General features: G+C 42.5%; 2 protein-coding genes across 2 annotated transcripts; both read right to left on the bottom strand.

Moving 5' to 3' along the window:
• Window positions 1-1,276: 1,276 nt before the first annotated feature.
• On the bottom strand, window positions 1,277-6,946 carry Rps15a (ribosomal protein S15a). Its single transcript, XM_046436678.2, has 5 exons — window positions 6,826-6,946; window positions 5,324-5,461; window positions 4,720-4,799; window positions 2,473-2,558; window positions 1,277-1,419 (listed from the first exon to the last, which is right to left on the bottom strand). The coding sequence occupies exons 2-5, from the start codon at window positions 5,454-5,456 to the stop codon at window positions 1,326-1,328; spliced, it is 393 nt and encodes a 130-aa protein (XP_046292634.1). The 5' UTR covers window positions 5,457-5,461; window positions 6,826-6,946; the 3' UTR covers window positions 1,277-1,325.
• Window positions 6,947-12,510: 5,564 nt separating this feature from the next.
• Window positions 12,511-22,073, bottom strand: Arl6ip1 (ADP ribosylation factor like GTPase 6 interacting protein 1). Its single transcript, XM_046436587.2, has 6 exons — window positions 21,919-22,073; window positions 19,449-19,582; window positions 18,877-18,996; window positions 15,400-15,517; window positions 14,853-14,937; window positions 12,511-14,227 (listed from the first exon to the last, which is right to left on the bottom strand). The coding sequence occupies exons 1-6, from the start codon at window positions 21,952-21,954 to the stop codon at window positions 14,109-14,111; spliced, it is 612 nt and encodes a 203-aa protein (XP_046292543.1). The 5' UTR covers window positions 21,955-22,073; the 3' UTR covers window positions 12,511-14,108.
• Window positions 22,074-22,377: the final 304 nt, after the last annotated feature.

Below are 22,377 nucleotides of genomic sequence, written 5' to 3'. Positions count from 1 at the left end.
AGTAAACTCAGCCTTCTCTGAAAATGTCCAACCTAGGTAACATCAGATAGGTCCACCAGACCCTGTAATTAGATCTGTCTTACAAAGCCCAAAGTCCAATCCCATCATCTTCTGGCCCATAGAAGACAACTGAAGAACAGAATGGGCCTGTCAACTCCCCCATTCTTTCCACCCCATGCCTGGCAGGTAACTTCTGTCCACATGGACAGTTCTCCTTGGCCAGACCCACAGAATCAAGTCTAGCCTGCACTGACTTGATATTCAAGTAAATTAAATAAATGTAAATCAGTGTAAAGATATGCAATTGCGTGGGCTAGGATTATGGCTCAGTAGTAGAACTCTCGCCTAGCAGGTGGAACACCTTGGGTTCAATCCTCAGCACCACATAAAAATAAATGAAATAAAGGTATTGTGTCCAACTGAAAAAATATTTAAAAAAAACAAAAGATACACAATTGAAAAACCCATTTTATGACCAATTACATGCTATAATTTCAACTGTTGGTAAAAATTCAGTGGTCCAATTTCCTTGCCTTAATGTGGTCCTTGTTAATTTGCACTGGGCTAGTGGCTGGGCAGAGGGTGACACAGCCCTACTCTATCTCCCCTGCTGCTCTGTGGTGGTTGAGCTCTTTTAAAAACACTTTCCAGCAAAGGAGTCCAAATTGTCTCCAGGTCCAGAAATTCGTTTTATCTGTTACCCCCGAAATCTTCCTAACAATTCAAATGCAAAGAAACCATCCTGTAACACAAGGAAATCAGATTGATGCTATTGCCAACTAACTGCAGACAGAACAAAATGAGCCAACAGCCCCCGCCCCATGCTGTGACAGGTCTACAGAAGAAAAACGCCACGCCTCTCAGCATTCCCAAAGATGTTTAAAAAGCGACTCTTTTACTAACATATACAGCTAAAAATGTTACTGACATGCCAGAGTTTACTGTGAGATGAGTCGGGGAGCTGTGGACTTTACCTGCCTGTCTTATGAGCACTTAACATAGTCAGAAGTGATAACCTCGTTTTTAGGAATATTTACAACAGTACATAAAATGCGTTGTCAAGCTCCACAGGAAAGTCACCAGTCCTTCCAGGGTATAAACTAAGTCTCCAGAACCTGAACCTCAACCCATATTCAACAACCTAGGGCCATCCCAGCATTCTCAGGTGAACCATGACATGGTATAACTGCAAGACTATCTTGGTCACTCCAGGGAAACAGCATTCACCAATTAGCACAGCAGCTGTACACTGCCATGAAAGCTCAAAACAACCAAGTAGAAGGAGAGTCCAGTGAGGCATTTTATTATATGTATATTTTACATCCCTAGAAAAAGAATCCCAGGATTTTTCCTCCTGTGTGTTTTCTTCTTGCTTCTTCGTGGTCCATGATGCCAGCAGAGGTTGTCAATACAATGAAACTATGAAGTGGGGAAAAAAAAAAAAAAAAACAAGACTGGTGAGCTTAACAGTTAACATGCAGCTGCTTTCTGCTACAGAAGAAAAATGCCACGCCTCCCAGTGGGTAAGCGTGCCTCCCTATGAGCCACACGGGCACTGATGTTGCCACACAAGCTGGGGACTATCTGGGCCAGCAGCATGCAAACATGACTCCTGAAACCAAAGATCCAAATCCAGAGACCCCATCTCTACACGTTCAGAGCCCTGACCTCTGCAAACATGGAGATTTTAAGCTTAACTAAAAGCAAAGGCAGGAAACTCCTTTAACTTAAAACGTTGCCACTTTTTGCACTTGGGTAAGAGACATGAGTTTACCCCATGGCTTACTATGAGACCAATGCAACATATTAGCATCATTATTGGACAGAACTAATTCTCCAAAGAACATCCAATACAGTAACAATCATTAAGTGAGACCATATTCACCCATATCACAAACACAATTGGGGGACTTAGAGGACTTCAGTTCTTAACCACAACAGCATTTACCGTTTCAGATCCTGAAGAGCTTTACCAGAATTAAGTCAGGTAGTATTCAAAGCATCTCTAATCCAAAAACCGAAACTTTTTTGAGCATCATGTTGATACTCAAAAAAGTTCTTGGTTTTGGAGCATTTCAGATTTCTGGATTGGGGGTGGCAACCTGCATTACCATTTTTACAGATGAGGAAATCAAGGCTCTCATTGCTTTCAAGTGGGAAAATGAGGATTATGAGAAAGATTTTCAACTCAAGCTTTCTTTTAAAGCCCGGGATTCAGAAGCCAGTCCAGCAATCACAGGTTACACAGATGGGAACTGCACTATATGCAGCAAGCAGACATCAAAGTGGACCTTAATTCTGCTGCTGTCAGTCTAGACTGTGTCTCAGAACCTAAAGCCTAACACATGCAACGTGGCACCTGAGCTAATTTTTAAGTCAAGCTGACTGGGAGAAAAAAAAAAAAAAAAGCAACCAAGCTGCATCACAGCAATTTATAGCACTAATGTTTCTAGTTGGGGAAAACCAACTTACCCAAACTGACGGGATGGGAGCAGATTATTCTGCCATTTTTCCAGGTCTTTGAGCTGCACATCAAATCTGGGGCTTATCACTCCACACTGGGAAACAAAAAAAAAAAAAATTTTAATTAAATTGTTTACACTTTCACCACTAAACAGAAAAACTAAGCAACATAAAGCAACCCAACATTTTATGGGAACCTATTCCGTGTAATCTGATGTAAATGTCATTAACAAATATCAAAGCGAGACTACGCCTGCCCACAAGAAAAAGTCATGAAAAAGAGAAGGAAAGCAATACTGGCAGCACAGTATCGCTAGTGTGTATCCTGGGGGCTGGAGAGCTGAGAGCCCAAGTCAAGTAAGACTAGGGTCAGACAATCTTCACACTTCACAGAAATGAATCTGTGGGGTCAAATAGTGAACCTAGAAACTAAAAATACAAAATATTTAAACATCTAAGAATAGGCACTGAGCTACTTAGTACTGCCATTACTTCATTTCTGAGTGACAGTGTCCTATGAACTCAGGCAAATTTCCCAATTGACTCTGACAGAAGGCACAAAGAAGCAGTTCTTTCAATTCATTCCATTTCTTTGCTACTAGACACAGTAACCATCCCCTAGAACAAGAGCATCTGACACTTGAATCACTTGACTATATGCCAATCCTAAAACAAATGTTCAAGCATCTACTAACTTAAGAACTTCGTTCACAAAATCCACTCTATAAATCACTAGTACACTTAGGAGACATTCCTTTCCACTTCAAAAACATACTGTGAGGGTCAGAATGAGAAAGAATGGTGATTTCAAACCCTACTTTCAGTTCTTCTAATGGCTAATACTATAACAAAACAACAGACTTAAAATTAGCCTTGTAGCAGGGCATGGTGGCGCACACCTTAATTCCAACTACTCAGGAGGCCGAGGTAGGACCAAGTTCAAGGCCTCTGTAACTCTGCAAGACCCTGTCAAAAAAAATCAACAGGCCAGGCACAGTGGCACATACCTGTAATCCCAGCCACTCAGGAGGATGAGGCAGGAAGACAGTGAGTTCAAAGCAAGTCTCGGCAAAAGCCAGGCACTAAGCAACTCAGTGAGACCCTATCTCTAAATAAAATACAAAATAGGGCTGGGGATGTGGCTCAGTGGTTGAGTGTCTCTGAGTTCAATCCCGATAGCCCACCAAAATTAATTAATTAATAAACCAATTAATTAATTAACTGGGAGGGGGCAAGGGAGACTGAGGATGTAGCTCAGCAGTACAACCTGTGCTGCCCTGGGTTCACCTCAACAGCATTACCAAAAAGCAGCCTTGCAAAGTTCTTCAAATCTTTCACAAAAACTTCAGATTCTGTAGTTTTTACTTAACATGATGCACATTCATCATACAAGGAAGCAACTTTGTAAAACCAGCTGGATTATCAAATAACCCTACCAATCCAGCCACTGCTGGTAACATTACTTTGGAAACCCATTTCTTGGCCTGTTCTTTTTACCCATCTATGTTGGACTACAGGACCTGCTCCTTGCAAATCCAAAAGCTATGCATGAGCCTGAATGCAGAAAGCAGAGTGGCAGCTCAGTTACCTAACTGGCTGACACCAGCTCCCAAATACATGCAACCAATCCAATCACAAAGTCACATGGATCAGAATCAAACAGGTCTACCCAAAGGAAAGGACCAGGGGAGAGGAGAGGGAAAGCACTGGGGATTGATATGGAAGTAAATTGTGTGCATTTACGAATATTTCAAAATGAACCCCACTATTATGTATGACTATAATGCACTAATAAAAATAATTTTAAAAAATAGGTCTCTCTGGTTATACTGATGATAAATCGAATTGAAATGCAGACTAGACCTCAAAGACACAAGTGAAGCCCATGCCTGAACATTGCCATTTAAATCAATTCACTGAACCCCATTTATGCAAAGTTACAAGATGCATTTAAAAAAAAAAAATCACCTAAAGAGAAAGGCCAAGTTAAGCTACCCAAGTTCAAACCATTGAGGTGGACAATATAGAATCCAAAAGTCAAATATCACTACCACTAGAGTTTCAGTAATCACCCCTCATCTCTCTTCAGACAGCTCACATACCACATGAAACTGACAACTGCGAACACCCCGGAGAACAAAGTTAGATGTGATATGAAAGAAATGAACGACTATGGCACCACTAATTCGTATTTATAAAAACCCTTACAAAGTTAGAGAATTCTTAAGGCTCTGCAGTGTGTAAATCAATCCTTACCTTGTTTAACCTGCCTGTGAGGTTGACAACAATTTTCCCAGCTCTGTGATCATCAATGATTTCAAATTCGCCAATGTAACCTATAGAATGTAACAAACCATATAAAATAAAAGACATCAATTTGAGACTTGAACCTTCACGCTTCTCTTAATATTCCTGCTCTTGCCTACTAGAGTATTCTCCCTCACATGGAATGACAGTTGATGTGCACCAGAATTAAGTTTTCACTATATAAAATTCTGGGAGCAGCACCCAAAAGAAACCAACCTGCAATTCTAAAAGGGATTACAATCCCTTTGCCCCTTCAGTTTCCCACTTCCAAAGACTAGTTGTGTCAGACACAAAGCAACAACCCTTCCTTTCCATTCCAAAGAACTCTTGAAAAAGCTCAGGAGCCTATCAGTATTGCAAAGACTTGTCACTTAGCTCCCAGACACAAGCTTCATGACTCTTCAGCAGTTTCATTTGTACAAATGACTCCTCTTCCAAGACCCACAATTCAACAGTATTACTTCCCAGGTGTGACTGACAACACTTCCCCCACCCCATTTCTACAGGACTGGTTCCTTAAAGAGTCTGACACAAAACAGGGCAACACACTCACCATGCTTCATCATCACAGTTAGAAACCGGACAATGACTTTGGAGCACGGCCTAATAAGGACCTGGCGTTTGCCTCTCTTTTCAGCATTGTTGATGCTCTTGAGAGCGTCAGCCAGGACGTTCATGCGCACCATTATGGCTATTCAGGAAGACAAAATGGGTTTTACAAAATGGAATTGCCAACAGTAATATACATCCAGCCATCACAGTACCACTCTTTTCCTTCTAGTCCCCTTGTGAGGAAGCTTTTTTAAGTCTATGCAATATTCCCGGCACCCAGGAAAATTCCCCACTATGATTTAATATGGGTGTTGAAGTACCACTCTTAATACAATCCATGCAGCACACTCATGGTTGAAAACAATATGATAAAAGATAAAATTAGACATAATAAACCCTCGGAATTGGCGGGAAGTGCCAGCTATCCAAAAGAAAATGTCAGGCACACCCCACTATTGAGAACTTAAGCCAAGAATAATCAGCAACATCCCTCTTATTAACAATGTCCTTTAAGTTAATTCACTTTCAACCTTCTCATATCCAAAAATGCTACTTAACGTTCATCTATTAAATACACTAAAACCTATGATATTTCCCTATACCAGGTTAAGGTACCCAAACCCAAGTGTACCACAGTGGCAAACATTTCCATTACAAGCCACCACGAATGGTGTCTTTCAACGGACACAAACTGCAGGCACACTAATAATGATTCTTTCCATATATTTACTTTTTATTGAATTTGTTAATGCTGCAGTCAGTCCTTGCGCTGCTAAAACCATGGCAAAGGAGGAAATGGAATTATGCAAAAACTTATTCACCTATCACACAGCACATTAAAACTTGATTCATATGTACTCTGAAAATTTCACAATCTTATTTTAAAAAGTACAGGAGTTGAAAATAAAGTTTCAAAAGCTCCTATGTACGGAAGCCACAGCGTGTTTCAAGCGCCGAGCGTGAAGATCCAAACTGCTTCCTAAAGTTCAACAAAACCAAAGGGTCTGAGGAGGAAAACCAAAGGGTCTGAGGAGGAAACCCGAAGCACAGAAGGCTGAGGTCAGTGCCCCGCAAAGTGCCAATCCCGGCAGAACGCGACTTTCCCGGCTCAGCGCCTGCAGCAACAAGCTGCACGACCCACCCCGGCCACCGTCCCCGAAGCTTCCCGCCGGCCCGAGCCAAAGCGCTGCCTCAGCCGCTAAAGGAAGTACCAAGCGCCGCAGGCCGAACCGGGGTTGCCAGGACTACTGCCTTTCCCGCGGGTCGAAAGCTCCGGTTTTCAGAGCGATGTGGCCTGCACCCCTCGTGCCCGGGATCCCCTGTTGCAAAGGGTGGGGCGCCCGGCAAGGGTCTTCTCTAACTGTGCCCAGGTCCTCACAAGGCCAGGGTCCCCGGCCCAGGAGGGTCCCATAGTCTTCGCAGGGCATCGAAGCCTAGCCTCAGACTCGGGATGGCTCTGATAACCGACGGATGGAGTTGAAGCTCTCAGAGAGAATCACTTACCGGCACGAAAAAATGGCGGAAAGAGGACGGGAGGGGCGAGCGCACAGTGTTATGGGAAGCGGGTGAGCTCTCGCGAGACTTTCAGAGTAACGCCAGGGAAAAATAGAGCTAGTTAAAGGTGGATGTAGGGGCGGAGCCTCTTCAGGCATTCGCAGTTGAGAATCGATAGAATCTACCTCCCCAGGTGAGTCCTGGAGGAGAGGCACAGGTAAGAAAAACATTGGAGATTCGACGAATTTTTAGCACTTACTCTGCAAAAATAAAAATCCGAAAAAAAAAAAGCCCTGGATATTTGCTAACTTTAATTACAATAACAGTTCACAACTTTTTTTTTTTTTTAATTTGGTGCTGCGGGTTGAACCCAAGGGCTCTTTACCACTGAGCTACATCCCCAGGCCTCTTTATTTCTCATTTTGAAATAGAGTCTCGCTGCCGAGCACGGCGCACGCGGGTAATCCCAGCGGCTCGAGAGGCTGAGGCAGGAGGATCACAAGTTCAAAGCCAGTCTCGGAAATTTAGCGAGGCGCTACGCAACTCAGCGAAACCCTGTCTCAACATAAAAAGGAAAAAGAGCTGGGGGTGTGACTCAGAGCGCGAACACACACACACACACACACACACACACACACACACGGCGCGGGTGGAGGGTGGCCTCCCTAAATTGCTGAAGCTGTCCTCGAACTTGTGATCGTCAGGCTCCGGAGTCTGGGATTACAGGCGTGCGCCACCATCCACCATTTAGAATGAAGTTTGATGCTTGCAGCCTCTAAGAATCCAGAGAAGCCATTTGCCTCTGGGGAGGGCATTTAACTTCCTTTCCTCCACATCCTTTTTTTTTTTTTTTTTTTTTCTTTTTTTGAGACTCGTGTGTATGTTAAAATGTTTTGTTAGTTGGTAGTTTCTTTTTTACTCTAAATCTTAGAACTTACTTATTGGAGGTCCAGCTGCTTTTTCCCAGTTCCAGAACACACAATTTGGAAAAGAGCCACAAGTGATTTGAAATTAACACCCAGAATTCTGAATCAATGGCTTTTGTCCACTTGGCTGCACCCAGACGAGAACTAGTTTGGGTTAGTCATTTATTCTTTCTGGACCTTCCCCAGTTGTAGACTGGGGGTACTACTACTACTAATAATAATAATAAAAGCTGCCTCTTAAAGGTTGTTTCGAGGAACAGATGAGGTAGTGATGGTAAGGGGCTTGAACAAAGTCTAGCACATACTTAGTAGATGCTCACAATTTTGCCTCTGGACAGAGCATAGAGTTTTGGGTACAGCCTAGGGCCCACAGTCTGATCAAATAAGAGGAAGAGAACTCTGGCTCCACCTTCTCTTGGAACTGGGCGATCTAAGTTAACTCACTTTTAAAATATTTGCAACAACCCTCTTACCTCATGGCTGCCACCCTCAACTTCCCCTTTGCCCACCGTGTCTTTCCCACATGGCGATCAGAATAACCCTTTTAAAACTGAAGTCAGAGCAGGCACCCTCAAAGAGCACTCCCCCCGGCCCCTCCCACCCCATCCCACCCCCGTCATTCTTAGTAAAATCCAAATTCCTTACAAGGCTTATAAGGTCCTACTTGGTGCAAACCTCTCCTTACACACCAAACCTCATCCCTGCCCCCAACCCCATATCTCCTCTGCTTGCATTTTTTTTTCAACACTCCAAGCTTGTTCCACCACAGAGCCTTTGATTTTGCTTTTCCCTGTGACTGAGCCTGAGCATTTCTCCCCCCAAGTCAGCCAAGAGGTCCCCAGCTTCTCTCTGATCTCTGTTCAGCCACACACAACCACACACACAGCCCTCTTCCTGTCCACCACCCCCAGCCCCGCCTCCATGTTTCTCCGTAGCGCTTTCCACTTGAAACATTGGAAGTATGACTATGTCAGTCTCCCAGCCCTGGACCACCGGGTTCCAAGCAAGCAGAGATTTCACCGCTGTATTCCCAACTTCTAGATAAGTACCTGGCACACAGGAAGCCCTCGATACACAGTAGATGAATAAGTGAATAAGCAAATCCGTTTCCCCTTCTGTAAAGTGGGGATGATACCAGCAATCACTTGAGGCTCCCAGGAGGATAAATGACAGAATTCATAGCAGGGAGTGACTCTACTCCCTGCAGTTATTCTACACTGTCTCAGTCCAACACATTCGCAGCCACCGTGTCTCAGATTATAAGCAAACTTTGACAAAAACAAAGCTTCCGGTTCCTGTGTCGCAGGGATTTAGCATTCCCTGGTTATATTTTGTTACAGAAGGACCATTTGCTTTTTAAGTGAAAATTCTTTTTTCATACTAGTTCCATATACATTGATGACTTGTTTTACTAAAACTGCACTTTACTGTAACTGAGGGCCTTAGCAACAGTTGAGAAATTAAGGGAACAAAATCATTTTCCTTCAAGAGCCTTAACACAAGTAGAATACTAGCACATCCACCCTCCATGTAGTGCTTTCATTTATTCATTCAACAAACATCTCATGAGTACCTGCCATGTGCCAGGTGTTGTAGCAGGTGCTGGGGGGCGGGGCGGGGGCGGGGCGGGAACAAAACTATGAGTTTCAACCCTTTAGAGATTTGGATTGTTGTAGGAGAGATCCTCCTGCCTCACCTTCCTAAGCCATAGGGATTTCAGGAGTACCACTCTGCCTGGCCTCTTCTAACTCTTGATCAATGTTAAGAATGAGGCTGTTTAGAGCAACACAGCAAGACCCTGTCTCAATAAAAGGGAGGGGGTATTGTCATAATCCTAGAATGTCTACTGCCCCCCACACTCTTTTTTTTTTTTTTTTTTTTGGTACTGGGGATTGAATTCAGGGGCACTCACAATAGAGCCACATCCCCAAACCTTTGTTTTTTGAGAGGACCTTGCTAAATTGCTGAGGGTGGCCTTGAATTTGTGATCTTCTTGCCTCAGCCTCCTGAGTGGCTGGGATTACAGAAATACACCACCACACCCAGCTCCACACATAGAAGTGACCTAGGGAATTGTCAAATGCTACTTGATCTGTGTCAGGAGGGTATTACCAATCTGTGACTGCCACCAAGTGCTTTTCTTAAGTGCTTTAATTTAATTTTATTTTATTTTTTTTTTTGGTGATGGTTCTTGTTTTTGTGGTGCTGGGGATCAAACCCAGGGTCTCATGCATGCTAGGCAAGCATGCAACCATGGAACCACATCCCCCGCCCTTTTTATTTTTTACTTTGAGATAGCATTCCACTTAGCTGCTTAGGGCCTCTCTGAGTTGCTGAGTTTGTGCTATTGCAGGCAGCTTAAATGGATTCAATCATAAAATTAGCTTTTGTTTAAAAAGTCAAAGCAAAGAAGAGGTTATTTGTCTAAAATACTAGTGAAAATTACTTGGTAAAAAAGGATCATGGAGCCAGGCAAGTAACACATGCCTGTAATCTCTGCAACTCCAGAGGCTGAGGCAGGAGGATCACAAGTTCAAGACCAGTTTAACCAATTTAGCGAGGCCCTAAGCAACTTAGCAAGACCTGTCTCAAAAATAAAAAGGGCTGGGGATGTGGCTCAGTGGTAAAGTACCCCCGGATTCAATCCCCAGTACCAAAAAAAAAAAAAAAAAAGGCTTTGTGTGACAGGTATTCTTAGTTTATTATAGCAACCCCCCTGAAACACACACCCTTTGACTGAGATAGGGTCTTGCTGTGTTGCCCAAAACAGCCCTATTCTTTTTTTTTTTTTTTAAGAGAGAACTTTTTTTAATATTTATTTTTTAGTTTTCGGCGGACACAACATCTTTGTATGTGGTGCTGAGGATCGAACCCGGGCCGCACACATGCCAGGCGAGCGCGCTACCGCTTGAGCCACATCCCCAGCCCCATCCCCAAAACAGCCCTATTCTTAACATTGATCAAGAGCTTAAAGGAGCCAGGCACAATGGTACACTCCTGAAATCCCTGTGGTTTGGGAAGCTGAGGCAGAAGGATCACAAATTTGAGGCCAGCCTCAGCAATTTAGTGAGACTGTCTCAAAATAATAAATTGGGCTGAGACCAGGCGCAGTGGCTCATGCCTGTAATCCCAGTGGCTCAGGAGACTGATACAGGAGGATCACAAGTTCAAAGCCAGCCTCAACAAAAGTGAGGTGCTAAGCAACTGAGCGACCTATGTCTAAATAAAATGCAAAATATGCCAGGGGGTGTGGCTCAGTGGTTGAGTGCCCCTGAGGTCACCCAAAAGAATTGCAAGGTGAAGGCCAGCCTCAGTAACTTAGTGAGACCTGTCTCAAAGTAAAAAAACAAAAAGGACTGGGGATATTGCTCAGTGGTAGAGTGCCCAGTAACAAAATAAATAATGCTATGTAAACTTCCTACAAGTTTGTGATTTTTTTTTTTTTTGACAGTCCTGCTGTTATGGCCTAGAACTTTCGATCCTCCGGCCTCAGCTTCCCCAGTAGCTTGGATGACAGGCGTGTGTCATCAAGACCAGCAGGTTTATGGGTTTTATTGTAGGCAAACTGGGACCTGCTGAGTCCTTGGAACAGGACTGATCATGATCAGAGTGAAATAAACGGTAATATACGGAAGATGAACTGCTGGTATGAAATTCCCCCCTTTAAAACTTCCAAGCCATATAGGGTGGAGGGAAGCTCAGGGGGACCATGAACCAAGAATAAACCAAAAACAAAAACCCAGGAAAACCTCCCTCTTGGGAGGTTCATTCCAAATCTCCTCCCATGTGAACTGGGAATCATAGGACCCCAGCACCAGGGCTCAAGGCCAGCATTTCAAAGCATCAAGTGACCATTGGAACCCCTGTGGTGACCTTGGGTTGGGGTGTCCCTTACTGCACATCACCAAACCCTCAGAAGGCTACAAAGAAGGATCTGTATACTTGCTCAGGGGTAGAGGAGCTCAGAACTTAATTTGCTACCAAACTGGTTCTCAGAACCCACCAAGCGTAGCCAGTGAGACCCAAAGGTAAAACATTTGAGGTCCAATTCTAAAGTGTTTCAAGAGAAGACAGGTCAGGCCTGGTGGTGTACAGCTGTAATCCAGGCTACTTCGGAGGCTGAGGCAAGAGGATTTCAAGTTCAAGGCCAGCCTCACAACTTGGCAAGACCTTGTTTCAAAATAAAAATATTAAAAGGACTGGGGATATAGCTTAGTGACAAAGCGCTCTTGGGTTCAATCCCCAGTACCAAAAAATACAGAAGTCACCCAACCATAACTTACCAAGCACCTCTTGTATGTCAAGCAGAGAGCCAGGTCCCAGGCCTTATTCCTGCCCCTTCCTCCAGCCCCTCACACTCTGCCCCTCTTTTCTGTATTTCCTCTTCCACCTAACACAGCATGGTGCCTGGATGTAAGCCTTTTATTTTATTTTTAAAGAGTATCTTAGAGCCATGTAATGATCACATAGAGTGGATTCAGAAATCCATCCCCCTGAACACTAAGTTGGTTCAGTTAAAAACAAAGTGAGCCAGGCCTGGTGGCACATGCCTATAATCCCTGTGGCTAGGGGGGGCTGAGGCAGGAGGATCGCGAGTTCAAACCCAGCCTCAGCAACTTAGCAAGTCCCTAAGCAACTCAGTGAGACCCTCTCTCTACATAAAATACAGAAAAGGACTGGGGATGTGGCTTGGTGGTTAAGTGCCCCTGGGTTCAATCCCCGGTACAAAAACAAACAACAAAAGAAAAAAATGAGACTACGGAAGAGGTTCCAGCTTTTTAAAACTTTTATTCTTCCCCATTACACAAAACAAAGTAGAAGAAATAATACAGGATTAAAACTGCTAAAGTAGTTAATTGGTAGAACATGTATTCACACAAAAAAAATCCAGATAAGAAAACAGGCTTATTTACAATGAGGAAACACGTGTAAAATTAAGGTAGTTGTCATATGAAACATTAAAAAAGAAAATCAAACATATACTACAACGGGTGCCACTGTTTACAACGAGAAAGATGGGAGAGAACAACACTTACTCAGGAGCAGATGCACCAGAAGGTACAGGGTTACAGCATCAGTGCAATAAATTCACAAACTATCTTACAGCTAGTTCATCAGCTTAAGAATTGTTCCCAAATATGTCACATTTTTTGGCCCTCAAAGGTTTATTCCTACAGGTGTTAACTACTCTAAATTTCTAGCTACTGAGAAGGAAAGAATGATAAGCTTTCCAAAGAGTCACAAGGTCTACATAAACCAGAGACCAGCTATCACTACATGTCTGCTGTCACCAACAGCCCTTGAATTTTTCAAAGAAATATTGAGAAAAAAAAAAGTCATCAGTGTAGAACTCTCTTCAATGCCAAACTGAGGGGGACCAAGTAATGGCCATTATTACCAAAGAATGGAATTTTGAGGCTTACCCTTGAAGGCTTTCTCTGGTCTTAAGAATCAGATTATTTTTTTCTCTACTGCAATGAATTTTCATTCAACACCGGCACACTTGTCTTTGTTTAGCTGGTCATGGAGTAAAGGTCACAGACACAGGTCTTGACCTAAGTGTACTTAGGTCAGCTGAAAACCTGAAATGCTAAGTATGCTGAAAATCCTAAATACAGTCTTTTAGAAGTCTGCTGTTAAAAAGGCTTAAGGGTTTACTAACTTGAAGTAGTGCAGAGAACAAGAGCTCTAAGCCTGTCAGATTCCCTGTGGAACAAAGAATCAATGTTTCCTAGAAATGGCTAAGTTTTGCACAAGGGAGTTTGAAACCTATACAAACTAGGGCATGGAATTAATTTCATTTTATTCCATGGGGATTCTTCTCCCATGGTAAAAAACAAACAAAAAACCAGCACAAGGAACGAATCTTAATTGGTCTCTTCATCAGAAGTAGTAAACTTGGTCTCTATATATATTCATGAAGCCAGACAGTTTTTTAAAGTAGACTGTGGAAGCAGACAGTAGATTCAGCTTTTTATAGCCACAGACCACTACCCTGCAGTAGCTAGAACAAATGTCAACACTGTTAATCATACTAAAAAGTAAAAATCACCACTGTTATTTTTAAAGGAAGTCATCAAAAGTAAAAATTCAATTAACCCTGTGTGAGAAAAATCAAGACGAGTCATACTCACTAATGAGTTGTCCACTTAAGGTCAACTGATGAAAATGTGCCCAGCTATACCTGACTCAAAGACACTGTGCGCAAAGCCTTACCTGGCAAGTGTGAATTTCTATCAACTAAGGGCAGAGTGAGGCGGAGCTAGAGCTACTTCTGTAACATTTTCGTATCCAGACAGCATAGTAGCAACTGTTCCCAGGGGTGATGCAGACTCCATTAACACAGGAATAAAGCAGATAGATGCATTATTCATTTTTCTTTTCTTTTTGTTTGAGAAGCTTGTTTATCTCCCTTTTGGCCATTCCAATGTACTTCGAAATGATTCCATGTTGGTTTAGTCCAGGAAGCAACAATAAGAAAGTCACTTAAAATAAATAAGCAAACAAAATTAAGGAGGCAGCAATTACTTTCCCTAAATATTTTAAAGAAGGCAGATCCCCAGACTGTCAGACCCCCTGAATGGAAAGAAGCAATATGAAATCCATTACTTCCATTGGGATTTAACCCAGAAACTTCTGCCATGATGTTCTCCCCACCTCAGTTTATTTTTATCTTTTGTACACTACTTTCTTCTTCTTTTGCTTTTATTTTGTACACTACTTTCTACCTTGGTAATTAAGGTTTTGTCTTTACTTCCCCTGATGATAAATTCCCTGAGAGGGAGGACCTGAATCTCAGTCACTTTTTGTTGTTGTTTTCTTACTGGAGACTGGATGCAGGTCCTCTACCTTTGAGATCCAGCCTCCTCCTTTCATTTTTGCTAAGAACCCAGTCTGGCCTTGAACTTGGAATTCTTCTACCCCAGCCTCCCAAGTAGCTAGGACTACAGGTGTACCCCACTGGGCCCGGCTTATCACCTTTCTGTACACCCACAGTCCTTTGGTCAGTGCCTTAAACTTGGATAAGCATCCACGTGTCTGTTTATTGACTAAGCTACAGGTAGACTTCCCTGATCAGGATATGCCTCTAGTTTTTCTTTGAAGACTTACCTATCAGGTAGGTGAGAAATAGATTGTGGACTTGCTGTCCAATCCAAGCAACCGCAGCAAGAGAAATGATCATGGTCATGAAGTACTAGCAATGAAAACAACAAGAATTGATCAACTCCAAAGTCCGACTCTAAGAGTCTATTTCACCATTCCACAATATGCACATGTATCAAAACTTAACACTTTGTGCACATACATGTAACTTTTATCAAATAAGTTTCTTTCAAAGATTAGAAAAAGAATTTTAGCCTTAAGCTGACAGAGGTAAGCAAACAGATGTTTTCTAGTTATATTTCTTTTACTTTGGTAAAAGAAAGAAAAATTTTGCCCTATTAGAACAAAAAATTAAGTGCAAAATATACTTTTTAACTCTCACTGATTCAGCCTAATACACACACACATTGATGAATGTACTAAGGAGTTATCCAAATGGAGTAATATTCAACTATAACTATTAAAACCAAAGGCCGTCTCTATCATTAGATTGCAAAGATATCAAAATTAACTCAATCTTGAAAAGACAAAGTAAAAAAAATATATATATCACCATTTTAGGCTTTTCTTCCTTTAATGTAAAGAGGCGCTTCCACCAGCCCACAGCTCTGCGTCGGGTCTTCACTAGATTGCTGCAAATTTCATGGAATCTTTGTTGTTGTTCAGTGGTCCTAGAAAAACAATTTTCCTTTTTGTTATAAGCAAATCTCTACAGCAGACAGAAATACACTGTCCTTTTACATGTAAAGAGTTATCTTCTAAAGAAGGCTGAAATAGCTCGGCACAGGGGCATATGCCTTGTAATCTTGGGAGGCTGAAGAAAGAGGATCACAAATTTGAGGCCAATCTGGGGAACTCAGCAAATGCCTGTCTCAAAATTAAAAACACAATCAAGTCTGTGGATGTATATAGCTCCACAGAAGAGTGACCCTGGATTCAGTCCTTGGTATCATAAAAAAAAAAGTCAGTCCAAAATAAAACAAAAATATAATGGTTTACTATTATCTTATGAAGTTTAAAAAGTTACTGCACCTATCTTTAAGACACCTTTTATAGTATAGGAATAAATTTTATATAAAGAAGCTTGTGTGTGTGTGTACATTAATAGCAATCTACACTTTCTAAAGCCTCATTTGGTTAATGACAGTAACAAAAGATTCATGACGCCAGGCGCCACCTGGCACATGCTTGTCATTCCAGTAGCTGGAGAGGCTGAGGCAGGAGGATCGGGAGTTCAAAGCCACCCTCAGCAAAAGCGAGGCACTAAGCATCTCAGTGGGACCCTGTGTCTAAATAAAATACAAAATAGGGCTGGAGATGTGGCTCAGTGGTCGAGTGCCCCTGAGTTCAATCCCTGTTACCAAAAAAAAAAAAAAAAATCGTGACTTATACAAGGCCATGTAGAATTCAGTAAAAATTTGACTCTAGTCCTATATTATTTTTCAGGTCCTAATACATTCTGCATTGTAGCCCATCACACTCCCACCAAATAGCTGTATTTGAGCACTCTGCAGCAAGATGGTAAATATTCAAGGCTTAATAACCCCAACTGGGCTTCATACATTTGATGCCAAGATAGCAATAAACAGTTCAATACTTTTTTTTTGGGGGGTGGGGGGTGGGTGAGCACAGTTAACCCTAGGGATGCTCTGCCACTAAGCTACATCTGCAGCCCTTTTCACTTTATTTTTGAGACAGGGTCTTATAAATTGACTACCCTGGCCTTGCACTTAGGGATCTTCCTGTCTCAGACTCCCAAGTGAGATCATAGGCATATGCTACCATGCCTAGCTCAAATCCAAATTCTTTACACTTTAGTCTCAGTAAGGGACAATAAAAGCATCAAACAATAGTAGTAAAAATTCAAAAACACGGGGCTGGGGCTCAGTGTCAGAGCGCTCGCTAGCACATGTGAGGCACTGGGTTCGATCCTCAACACCACATAAAAATACAAGTAAAATCAAGGTATTCTGTCCCTCTACAACTACAAAAAAAAATTTTTTTTTTAATTTTAAAAGACCCTCTGAGACAGTCCCATTTATCTTGTTTCTGATAAAAAATAAACAATTGTCTCTGGACTGTCTTTGCTACATGACACAGTGACAACTATTAAGGCCTGCACTGAGGAGTGCACTGCCTTCTCTCCTCTACTCCTCATCCCAGGAAAACTGCAGCATCAGATAAAGCAGGAGGATTCCTACTGAGCCTAGGACTTCTTGTATACAAGTAGACCTTGTATGTTGTTCCTGGTCTAGATTAGATTTCAACTATGCAACAGTGTTTTTTCCCCATAAGATCATTCTGGTAAAATCAAAAACTAACATTTGCTATCAACAATTGAGTTCCAGCTGGATGTGGTGGCACAACCCTATAATCCCAGAGACTTGATACGTGTTCCTGGTCTAGATTAGATTTCGACTATGCAACAGTGTTTTTTCCCCATAAGATCATTCTGGTAAAATCAAAAACTAACATTTGCTATCAACAATTGAGTTCCAGCTGGATGTGGTGGCACAACCCTATAATCCCAGAGACTTGATACAGTGAGGCAGGAGGGTGGCAAGTTCAAGGTCAGCCTCAGCAACTTAACAAACCCTGTCTCAAAATCAAATAAAATAAAAAAGACTGGGGATATAGCTTGGGGGGGGGGGGCGGTGGGCAGGGGAAGAGACCATGAGACTATCAGTGTTTATATTTGAAAGCTTTCCTCTGGGAATCATGAATTGCAGATTAGAATGTCATTTAGCTAATAAAGTCAAGGTCAGTGATTGACTGCCTTTGTAAAGTCTGTTATACTGTATGGTTACCAACTTGTCTCAAAACCAACAGTATTAATTCAGGTAAAAAGTAATTCAAGGGACAGTTCCAAAGCTAATCCATTCTGTAAGGAAAACATCTTCACAGAAATATGCAACATACTCATCCCAGAATTTAAGCAAACTCCCCCAAATTCACAGCTATTAAAAATTCATAAGGCACATACTTAAAATTCTCATTTTTATAAATTTTTGTAGATTACTAATTACATTAAAATAAACAACTAAGAAGGAATGGTAACTGGTTAAAAAATCTATTAAAAATGTAATTTGGCTCATTATTTGGATCAAAAGTGAGAAATTCAACATTCTAAAGGGAAATTAAAATAGTTTCAATACTAGTCTTGGCTATTGATATAATCGTACCTATTTGCAGATATAGCTTAAATCTATCCTGAAGTCCTTAGTGTGCATTTAGCTAACTACCACTGCACTGCCTCAATGCCCCTCCAGTGTCCCAATATCTCAGCCTTAAGCACAAGATCAAAATATCTCACAGCACTTAAAACAGTGCGTAACATAGTAGACACTTAATTAAATGTTGCTAAATCAATGTGGATAGAAATCTCCCATTTACTGCTTTTGTATTGATTTGAATATAGTTTGTGAAATTATATTAAATATTAATGTAAATATAAATATGTGACTTTTATATAAACCTCAAGTTTTATAATCCTTTGTTAAAATATTATCCATTTAAAAACAAAAAAACTCACTTCAATAAAGTCTAGAATGGGGGAAAAAAAAAAAGTCAGAACAAATAATCACCTATAAAAGAACTACAGAACTACTGGGTGCAGTGGCGCTTACCTGTGATTCCCAGCTACTTAAGAGGGTGAAGCAGGAGGATCCTAAGTTTGAGGCTAGCCTGGGTAACTTAGGGAGACCCTGTCTCAAAAATTTAAAAAAGGGATGGGGATGTGGCTCAATGGTAGAGAATTTGCCTAGCTTGTCAAGGTCCTGTGTTCGATCCTTAGTATCCACCCCCAAACACATGAATACAAACGAAAAACCCCAAACCCACAGAGATATGTCCTGGAAATTCATGATTTATATCTAAAATTGGCTAAGAGATTCTTCACATAAAAGCAATAAATCTAACCCCTTGGTGTCTGATGGTTAGAGAACTGTCTGTACTTAGTTACAGCATACTAATCACAGCCACCGGGTTCAGTAGCTCCTCAGAAATGAGACTGCCAAATTATGCCACCTACCATTTATTGGAGCCAAAAATTCTAGGTGCTAGAATGGGAACAAGGTAGTCAGCCAAGCACAAATACATAACAAAACAGGAAACACCGGAGAGAACAGATGGATCTAGATAATAGATAATCCTGTTAAAAAAGGAAAAATATTAATCAAAATTAGAAATAACAGTCACCATTATTTCTAGCTGAAAATGTTTAACCATGCATTTAGTCCATAAGTTCTCAAAGATCATATTTGCTGTTTTCTCTTTAGTTTTCTCACAGGTGGTTTTTCCAGAGGCTTCTTGGCCTATCATAGGAAAAATGATTAATGTAAACATAAAAAGTCTAAAGCTCTTTGGGGGTTCACAATACTTTTTAAGAGGGAAAGGGGGTTGAGTGTCACTGATTTATTTAGCTGTGTTAAGTTACCAAGTTTACATAAGTATGACAAATTCTGGAAAGTACATGAACTGCTTATAAGCAAAGGCATTCTTTGCGGATTATATATTACAAAAGCTTCCATAAGTGGAAGCTATGTGCTACTTGAGCCTTTATTACTAAAAGCACAACCCTTAGTAATCTAATAGCTCACTTACAGGAACACCAAGGAAACCACACCCATGATGGCAGGTGGGAACCAGGCTCTCTCCCATCGGAGAATTTTATCGGCCATCAGCATCATTTCTCCCCATCCTTGCAGCTGCTCTTCCAGATTCGCAGTCTCTGCAGCCTACACACAACCAACATTTAAATTGGTTCACAAAAGTGGTTCATTTCTTTTAAGGCACCAGACATGTAAAAGACTTCTTAACCAGATCACTATCTTAAACAAGCTTCTGAAGTTTCTGAAAAACTGCAGTTTTGGCACCAAAGATGGAAGCCAGTAGGAGGAAAAGAACCCTATCCTTTAAAGTTCAAGCATTGGGCTACCTACTCTTTACAACCATAATGGGACATAATCCTTATAGTGCTCCACAAAGAGAGACAATTACTTGTTTTGAAATTAAAAAATGTGAGCTTTGAATGGTTAACTAATTTCACCGAAGTCATAAACAGAATCATGTGGCAGTGCCTAGTATTAATGTTAGATCCTTTAAGTTTGTTCATTTCAGGTGATTAAAATTGATCTGTTGTTTTTGTCATTTCATTGATTTAAACTCCTTATTTCTAAATCCATTAGGAAAGCCTTTCCCTGAACAGCATTCAATCTCTAAATAGCTCTTTGTGTAATGGAATCACTTAGATGTTGGCATTCATTGCACAATTAAGGAAAACTACTTCCACCAAATTTCGTGTGGCACTTCAAGCTCAAAAGCTCCTCAGTACTGTTTCTCTTATCATGTATGAGGTCATTTTGGTTAGACTTCAGATTGCTCTGCAAATCTGATAGCCAAAAGCAGACCTCTAAGATGAGCTAATGTGACAAAAGCCCTTACACTGACTTTGGTAAAGGAAGAAAAAAATGACAAGAAACCAAAGTGCCAGCTGGGGAAGTGGCAAATGCCTATAATCCCAGCTACTCACTTGGGGGTACTGAGGCAGGAGGATCTGAAGCTGGAGGACAGCCTGGGTAACTTAGTGAGACCCTGTCTCAAGGCAATAAATGAAAAGGGCTGGGGATGTAGTGGTAGAGTGCCTCTGGGTTCAATTTCCAGTGTCAAAATAAAAACAAAAACCACACTCCCAAGAGTCCCTACATACTTACCACTGAAAAATACATAAATAGGATAATGTCGGTTAATCTTAATAAAAACACTTATCAGTGCCACAATCACCAAGGTGACCCCAGAATTTCTGTATATCCCACACTTAACAATAGTTAAATAGATTATAAGAAATAGAAACTAAGCATTTTATAGCTTATATTCCAGTTAATCCCCCAAAAATTCTAAAAGGAAGGTGTTGCTAACAAACCCTATTTTATAGAAGGGGAAACCAAGATGCCTAGAGATAAGCAGATCTGAATCTAGGAGATCAAGAACCAAGGCCTTGCCCTTTTTAAAATTAAACTGCTTTGCTGTAAGGAGTGGTTGAGTTCCGAATCCCATTTCAATAGAACTTGGGTGATTTCCTTGCGCCTCAATTAATCCTCTTAAAAGGAACCATGCTGGTGACTAACCATACAGAAGGGGTGTGTGTGTGTGTGTGTGTGTGTGTGTAAGGGGGGGGGAAGGGTGTGGGGGCTGTCCATGTCTTTCAAAAAACCGAATGCAAAATGAAAATCATGCACAATGAAGATGACCCTGTTAAGTCATTTAATCTGTCGGCATTTGGGTTCTTTAAGTACAAAAGTCAAACTGTCTCCTCTTCATTTCTGGCGTGTGGCCTGTCTTTCCTTGGGGAAGGGCAATGGAGATAATGTAAGGCTGTCTCTCGTTTTTGCCGAGATAGTGCAAATTCATTAAATTAGGAAGGAATTAAATTTGTCACTACCTCACGCAGTTTTTTCGCATCCCTGGTTACTATTCTAAAATCGTCCCCAGTCGTTCAGTGCCCCCGCACCCCAGACTTCCAACCTCCGGGAAAATGCCGAGACCTGCCATTGTCCTTTCGGCTGGACCCCACTTGGAGCTCTCTGCAGCGAGCTCGCAGCCTCTCTGCCGTTTTAAGTTATGCCAGCTCCAACAAATTCTCGGCAGCAGCCCTTTCACCCTCCACCCTTGCCCAAGTTTTAGGGGGAACAGAACATTAGGTTACGGCCCAACAGGAGGAAGGAACCGGACATGGCTGGGGCCCGACCCCAACAGCGCTCCCAAGCCCCTGGCGGCCCTCCGCCCCCCGGCACCCCAGGCTTCTCCGCCACAGCCCCTTTCTCCACTTCCTCCTCAAACCCCATTCGCGGTGGCTAATCACGCGACCTTCTCGCCCGGCCCCGCACCTCCCCAGAGGAGACTGGGGGTCCACACGACTGCGGACCGCCACGCAGGAGCTACCGAAGCAGCCCGGGGGTCCGGCGTCGTCGCCTGTCCTGGGAACTGGGGGCCGAGGGCTGGGCCCGCCCCGCTGAGCCCCGCGATAATCCGGAAGCCCGGCTCGGTTCCCTAGGGACAGGCCGCGGGGACTCACCAGCAGGTTGGTGCTGCGATTATCTCCCTCCGCCATCGTCCCTGAGGTGCAGTCTCACCGAGCGCAAGGCACCCTCCAGGTACCTTTCCCGGATACCCGCACCGCGACTGGAGCGCGAGGGAACGCCCCGTAGGCCCCTTATATAGGTCGGGCTCTTTTCCCGACAGCCTTCGCGAGGCTCGCTCCTCATTGGACGAATCAAGCTCAGGCTCAAAGGAGGACAGACCAACCGCTGCTCAGCGCATGGCTTGAAATCAGGGTCAAAGGAGAGAGAGGCCGCGCCGGGTTGAGGGGGTGGGGACACGGGCTGACCAATCAGCGTGCCCGCTCCGGGCTGCCGGAAGCCGTTCAACTGCCGCTGCGGCGGTCTGGTCTCCGTCTCTCCGGGGTTGGCCGCGGCGCTAGCTCTCAGCACCTATTTTTATTGGATCCCAATGCAGCTAAGTTTCCTCTATAGAA

The sequence above is a fragment of the Marmota monax genome, unplaced genomic scaffold (assembly GCF_021218885.2).
Source record: "Marmota monax isolate L192 unplaced genomic scaffold, Marmota_monax_Labrador192_F-V1.1 WCK01_AAM20220418_F8-fsc00035, whole genome shotgun sequence".
Classification (NCBI taxonomy): Eukaryota; Metazoa; Chordata; class Mammalia; order Rodentia; family Sciuridae; genus Marmota; species Marmota monax.
Note: the sequence above shows the minus strand (reverse complement) of the source record. Positions and strands in the feature narration are given on the sequence as shown.